Source organism: Primulina tabacum, chromosome 18 (assembly GCF_025594145.1).
Source record: "Primulina tabacum isolate GXHZ01 chromosome 18, ASM2559414v2, whole genome shotgun sequence".
Classification (NCBI taxonomy): domain Eukaryota; kingdom Viridiplantae; phylum Streptophyta; class Magnoliopsida; order Lamiales; family Gesneriaceae; genus Primulina; species Primulina tabacum.
Genome location: NC_134567.1, coordinates 21906008 through 21913639, shown reverse-complemented (window position 1 = coordinate 21913639; position 7632 = coordinate 21906008). Strand labels below are relative to the sequence as shown.

The 7632-nt window shown below is 36.8% G+C and overlaps 2 protein-coding genes across 2 annotated transcripts; one reads left to right on the top strand and one right to left on the bottom strand.

The window, feature by feature from the left end:
• Positions 1-2198: 2198 nt before the first annotated feature.
• LOC142532362 (uncharacterized) lies at positions 2199-4467 on the bottom strand. Its single transcript, XM_075638677.1, is given in 4 exon segments — positions 2199-2581; positions 4074-4171; positions 4173-4240; positions 4386-4467. Coding segments are annotated over 4 exon segments (480 nt in total). The 3' UTR covers positions 2199-2349.
• A 1534-nt stretch (positions 4468-6001) lies between these two features.
• Positions 6002-7329, top strand: LOC142532361 (uncharacterized). Its single transcript, XM_075638676.1, has 3 exons — positions 6002-6245; positions 6351-6637; positions 7063-7329. Exons 1-3 carry the CDS (start codon positions 6002-6004, stop codon positions 7327-7329), a joined length of 798 nt encoding a protein of 265 aa, XP_075494791.1.
• Positions 7330-7632: the final 303 nt, after the last annotated feature.

The window sequence follows — 7632 nt, the reverse complement described above, 5'->3', positions numbered from 1 at the left end:
TATGGATGTCGGAGGTGGTAAGTTCTTGATAACTTCGACTTTTGCCTTATCCACCTCTATTCCATGATCTGATATTTTGTGCCCCAATACTATGCCTTCTAGTACCATAAAATGGCACTATTCTCAATTCAACACCAAGTTTGTCTCCTCGCATCTCACCAACACCACCTTCAAATTCTGCAAACAGTCATCAAAAGAAGAGCTAAATATCGAGAAGTCATCCATAAATATCTCAAGGAAAGTTTCTATCATGTCATGAAATATAGCGGTCATGCATCGCTGAAAAGTGGCAGGGGAATTACACAAACCAAAGGGCATCCGTCTAAAAACAAAAGTACCATAAGGACAAGTGAAAGTGGTTTTCTCTTGGTCCTCGGGCACAATCATGATTTGGTTATACCCTGAATATTTAAGGCTTATACTAATGAATCTCTGGTTTCTTCATTCAAGGTATATCAACAGAACTTGGAGAAATTCAAAACAAGAATAAACATTAACTCAGTCACAATCTGGGTTGATGTAGCAGGGAAATATTACAGAGTATGGATGAAACATAGTTCATATCCAAAGGAGGTCAATGCATGATATGAATTCGGGGATCTTGCCTTAATTTATACTATATCACTCAGTTTCTCAGAAATTTCAGGATTACCTAAGTGGATTCAAGAAGCAGTTCACGAGACATGGAAAAACAATGATTATTTGTCCAGAGTAGATATTCTGGAACTGTATTTTTTTAGTGCAACACCAGAATCAACCGGAAAAGTCTCACACGAAACCTTTCATTTTATCAAGCTAAGAACATCAGATACAAATATTCAAAAAGTTATTAAAGATCCTCCAACAGAAAAAACATACATTGTTGCTTCATTAAACTGAAGATGACATCTTTACCAGAAGAACATGAGGTCTATGGGTCTGGCTTACAGAGATTGACAAAGTCAAGTTTCTATTTAAATTTTATCAAAATTATGTAAATGAAACTTTCTTGTTAAACACTATGACAGAAAAAATAACAAGTTTTGCTGAATATTTATTTGAAAAGGAAAAAAATTACAGAATTCGGGAAAAGTTTTCGGCCAAGATCTGACCGAAAGCATATTGCAGAAACAAGTCCAAGTGGTCAAGGACCACACAAGTCACGATTTTCTCGGAGACCATACAAAAACATAAGATTCCCCGACAAAGATAAAACAGACATGTAACCCAACAACCCCATTAGAAGAGGATTAACCACCACTAAAAGACGATTTCGCTAACTAGTGGAAGATGAACCACTAAACCACCATAAAGACAAACCACTAACTAGTGGTTGAAAGGACCTCCACTCATAAAATGGTATTGGCTACAACTGGAAGAGTAACTCACAAGATTTGAAGTTCGGATTTCAAATCCATCAAGACTTCTATATATACCAAGACAATAGGAAGATGAAGACACCATCCAACTTTTAAACTTGTAATAGTTTTCTTTATTGCATGTGTGTTGTAATTACGGCTATTATAGGTAGCTAAACAACTTCCTCGTCCCTTACAGGAGATTACCATGCATTAATAAATTGTATGTTTGAATACAAAGACCAATGCTTACTGCTCATATAATGTATTATTTTCAAATCGAATCACTTTACTATACACCCTGATGTAGGAAACGAAACAGAGCTATGCTAGATGTGGTTGAAGAAATCTACGTTAGGAATCATCTGTTGTGACTGTGTGGCTGGACTTTGAAGAGCAGTCTAGATAACCTGGTTGATACAACCCGACGACGCTCCGGTCAAAGAGGTAAAATATTCAATTTATTATACGAAAGCATGATAAAAAACTAAAAAAATCAATCATATGAAATATGGTACATAGACTGGAAACCTTATGTAGTTACATGTCTTTGGCTTATATGCTTTTAAAAACATGCTCAATAGGTATGACAATGTCAGCTACCATAATTATAAAAATTGATGATATTTTTGGAAAAATTAAATGATTAAGTATCTGAAACAAACATTTGAAAGAATATAGAGTTAAATAAAAAAAGTTATATTTGAGAATGTGAGTTATTAATAGTTTGCCCAAAATATTTGTATTTTTATTTTTAAAAAGAAGTAGAAGCAAAATTCAAAAAATAAAAAATTCTAGTTTCTAAAAAAATATTTTTTAAAGTGTTTTTTAAAAAAACAATTTTAATAACCAAACACTATATTTAAAAAGTGTTTTTTGTCCATTAATTTCTCAAACCAAACAGACTCTTAATACACATAAAATGTAACTCAAATTTGAAACATGCTAAGTCACAATACCGACTAAAGATTTAGAAAGGCAAAGAGGAAAATTATGCCGAGTAGATAAGAAGTCATGCCTCACTTGGAAGGACGTTGAAGAAATGATAAATTTCATTTTCATCAATCACTCCCACTTTTGTGAAACAAACTGAGCAACACACATTTTTAAACGTTTCAGCAGCTGCTTCCGTCTCAGATCCTCTTCTGTCCCTTTTACGCTTGCTTCCTGGTTGCGCTGCTTCTTCTATGATCTTGCAATTTACTACAAATATTGCTCGGTACCGGGTGACGATTTTTTCGTGCCTACAAAGTTTGCAATCAGAAAAAGGTCACCAGTTGCTTGTAATAACCTTCGGAATTACATATTAGGGTAATAATAAACTTAGAAGGAACGAAAATTTGGCAGAGATAATATTTTTCAGAAAAAGCAGATAACACAAACGAAGAAAAGTATACCAGAAGGAAGAACCTTGATATATTTGTAATATATTCCTAAAAAGTAACTGACGCCAATATGGGGGTGCAAATGAGTCAAACTACCATGACCGGCTCGGTTAAAACAGCTCAAGTTCAAGTTTTTATTGTTTCTTACGAGCTACAAGAACACACACACACACACACACACACAAACACATATTAGAAGATATATATAATTTAGGGGTATTTTTGTCGATACAACTCTAAATTAAAATAACCTAAAATTTTTCGAGCTCAAGCTCCATTATGCTACATATACTCGAGCTCGAGTTTGAAATTGAATACTCAATCGATTGAACCTACAAAATTTAAATCGAGCTCAACTTCGACTTGACTTGTGTTCCCTACGCCAATATTAGGTGATGTGCTCATGCTGAGGGTCATTCATTCCGTAAAATCATTAATCAATTAATCATTCTAAAACACTTACATGGCATAATTGAGCTTGGTTCATTTTGACTACCCAGTTAAACTTAAATCTGATTGTCGAACACCAATATCATAGACATCCCTAACAATGCGGCAATCATTGTAGAACTACGGCTCAGAGTTTTCACCGCAAGGAACATAGTCAAGAGAACCACAACAAAATAGTCAAGCTGCAATTCTGTTCACTATCAGGAATATCTTCTTTATGAACATACAAGTCAAGTATCATGTAACCACCTAGCCGATAACCTGTGATTTTGCCAAATCCAAAAATGGTTGACCTGCTGTGTAACTAAAGAAGATAAAAATATCACACAACTCATAGAGATCCTGTCTTGCACTATGTTACCATTAGTAAAATGCGTCGCCTAATTTTATTGCCACCAACCGGAACAAGGTAGCGCAAGTTAAAATCTAACATCTAAATCTCTTCAACACCTAACATAGTGATTTACTCAAATTGTTCTCAAAACTATTGTGCCAAAGTATCTGGATTGTGATCATCCATGTGCTTAAAAAATGATAGTTTAGGAAAAACCATAGGGTCAGCCTCTAAATAGAAAAAAATTAAGATTTTTATACATAGTTTCATAAAAGTGAATGTTCCAGCCCAAAAATTCACAAATCATTTCCCTTCTCCTCCCCTACTCGAGTATCTTCACATCCACCATAATACATTAATACACAGTTGAATCATCTACCAGACCATCAAATATAAAAGAAACAGTTACACAAAGTTTGCATATAAAACAAGAAAATCAAACAAGAAACCAAAGAAGACACCAGGAATCCTTCTCTACTTCCCAACTTGGATTTCTGAGAAATGTGGAATCCAAATATAGAAAAGAAAAACTTTATTTTTTGAATTCGTGGAGGAAAATTAACATACCTTTGAGAATCTAAACACAAGGTAGTAAAGCAAGCTGGGCAACTGAGAACAGCATCAGAAGTATGACCTCTTCTTTGTTTCCGAGCCCAAATCTCATCATTGCTCGTCAAGTTCTGGGCCGTAAAATTCAGGCTTCGAGGAGTAGTCTATCTCATCATCGTCGGAAACTGTTGAATCTCAGGATAATTAAAATAAGTAAATCCCTAACACAACATCAAAATCCACAAATTTCAGCAAATTTGACGCATATTTCGAATCTAAGAACAATCAAATGACACAAAGAATCGAGATGGAGAGAAAATTACAGAGAACCTTGAGCTTCACCTGTTTGCTGGGAGATTAGAGACGCGGAATCATCTCCAGTTCGTTCTTCCATTTTTGCAGCTTCAATCATGAACTAGCTCTGATGTTCTTAATTTACGAGGTTATTTACGTTTGGACCCTTTGATTATCCAGTTCGATTAAAGTTATTGGGACGTGAGTTTTATGGACTTTTCAAAAGAGTAAATGAAAACTTGGAAAGTTGAGTTTTGTCTCCGAAAAAAATGTGATAGATAAATTTATATTATGTTATATTTCATGGAAGTGTAACAATGATTGGTCAAGAGGCTATTTCTTGCGCACGCCAACGCAGGGAGGTGCAAATTATGGGTCCAATTTGAACTGAAAAAGATTTTACTTGTGCGCAAGCGTATGAGCGCAACCTGTGTACGTCGAATGTTGGACCGATCAAGGCAAAAATCGTCTAGCCAGTCTATGTTATCTTTTGTTTTGTTTTGTTTATTTCCGGTTGAGACCTTACACATGCCCTTGAGACCTTTCGTCTGCCCCGGCTTTTGGTGTTTCGTTTGCCCCAACCTTTGGTGATTCGACTGCCATCTTTATGGCAACCTTTGGCCTTTCGTATGGCTGGTAATTGACATCTATAAATAGGGGATGTGCCAAGCCTAGAAGACCACCGAAATCCATTTTCTCCTGCACCTCTGCTCCTACTTCGTCCGTTGATAAAGTTCAGGTACTGTTCGGTTCGCTAGCATAGTGATTTGTGCGACATCACTGCTGGTGTGCTCGTTGTATCCTGGGAAACAGACGTCAGCTGGAACCTCAAAGCACATACCAGAGGGGGCGAATCTGTTTTAAGGAAATTGTATACGCTACAGGCCTCGGTTTGGTTTTGCTTTCCTTTGCACTGATAATCATACTATAAACAGCACACTTGTTTCGGTTGCTGCTTTATCTTTACGAATTTATTTCTACGCCACTGTTATTAGAATTTTTTTTGTAACAATCTTAAAACATATTACTCATTATGTGATTTGTTTCATATATGACTACTGAAACCAGCGTGCAAGTCATGTTGTCCCTCATGTTACCCCACGTGCTGCTGCGGTTGCTGTCCCAACCAGTCGCAAGTGAAAAACCTGAAAAGTTCACTGGTGTGGACTTCAAAAGGTGGCAGCAGAAGATGCTGTTCTACTTGACGATGCTGAACCTGACCAGATTCTTGTCTGAGGATGCTCCTAAACTCAAATAGGGTGAGGGAGATGTTGAATCTGTTAGTGAGGTGGAGGCATGGAATCATTCTGATTTCTTATGACGAAACTATGTACTGAAAGGATTGGCTGATTCGCTCTACAACGTGTTTTGCGAAAAGAAAACGGCTAAAGAGCTATGGGAATCCCTTGATAGAAAATACAAAACCGAGGATGTTGGGGCCAAGAGGTTTCTTGTTGGCCGCTTTCTGGACTTTAAAATGGTGGATTCAAAACCGGTTATCAGCCAAGTTCAAGAACTCCAAGTGATTTTTCACGAGATTCACGGTGAGGGGATGACTTTGAGCGAATCATTCCAAGTGGCTGCTATCGTTGAGAAGCTACCACTAGCTTGGAAGGATTTCAAAAATTATTTGAAGCCACAAGCGTAAGGAAATGAATGTTGAAGAGCTCATTGTTCGGCTTCGCATCGAGGAAGACAACAAGAGTTCGGAAAGACGATTGTTTTCTTCTGTTGCTGCTAAGGCAAATGTTATCGAGCATGGTCAAAGCTCGAAAAAGAGAACCTTTTCCACCTCCAACAAAAAGTTCAACATGGGACCCAAGGGAGGTATTTCGAAGAAAAAGTTCTCTGGAAAGTGCTACAACTATGATGGTATGGGTCATAAGGCCTCTGAATGTAAGAAGTCGAAGAGAAACTGAGAGGCGAATGTGGTAGAGAACATTTCTCAGGAGGTTTCGAACATGACTCTCTGTGCTGTAATATCAGAAGTTAATCTGGTAGGTTTGAACCCAATGGAGTGGTGGATTGACACTGGTGCCACTCGCCATGTTTGCTCGGACAAGGGGATGTTTGCTACTCTTGAGGAATCTGAGAATGTGAAAAAGCTATTCATGGGAAATTCCGCTACTTCTGAAATCAAGGGTCAAGGGAAAGTTGTTCTAAAGATGACATCTGGAAAAGAACTGACTCTGAATAATGTGCTGTATGTACCTGACATCCGCAAGAACTTGGTGTCCGGGTCGCTTCTTAACAAGCATGGTTTCCGCATTGTCTTTGAGTCAGATAAGGTTGTTTTATCGAAAGGTGAAATGTTTGTTGAAAATGTTATGTTTGCAATTGTTTATTCAAACTCAATGTAATGGCTATTAAACCCGTGATGAATAAAGTTAATACTTTTGCTTACTTGTTTGAGTTTTCTTGTTTGTGGCATGGTAGACTTGGACACGTTAATTATGATAAAATTGGTAGACTAATTAACATGAAAAGCATTCATGCATTCCAAATTGATAAACAATACAAATGTGAAACTTGTGTTGAGGCAAAACTAACGAGATCATCTTTTCGAACAATTGAAAGAAAGTGAACCGCTTGATCTAATTCACAGTGATATATGTGATTTAAAAGGTGTACAAACTCGTGGTGGAAATAAATACTTCATTACTTTTTTGACGATAGCACAAAATTTTGTTATGTGTATCTTCTTAAAAATAAGGATGAAGCTATTGACAAATTTGTCCAATATAAGAGTGAAGTTGAAAACCAAGTTAGCAAGAAAATTAAGGTGCTAAGAAGTGATCGTGGAGGTGAATATAAATCACCATTTGCTAAGTTTTGTGCTCAACACGGTATCAAACACGAAAGAACTGCACCTTATTCTCCTCAACAAAATGGCATTGCAGAGAGAAAGAATCGCACTTTGAAAGAAATGATGAATGCGTTGTTATTAAGTTCTGGTTTACCACAAAATATGTGGGGGTAAACTGTTCTAACAGCAAATTACCTTTTAAATAAGGTGCCCCGAAAGAAGCAAGATAAAAGTTCATACGAGTTATGGAAAGATAGAAGACCTTCCTACCAACACTTGCGAGTGTGGGGCGTGTCTTGCCAAGGTTGCAGTACCCACTCCGAAGAAAGTAAAAATAGGACTAAAAACTGTTGATTGCATTTTCATTGGACATACTCAAAACAACAGCACTTATCATTTTCTTGTACACAAATCTCAAATATCTAATATTCACAAGAATACAATAATGGAATCAAGATATGATTCGTTCTTTGAACA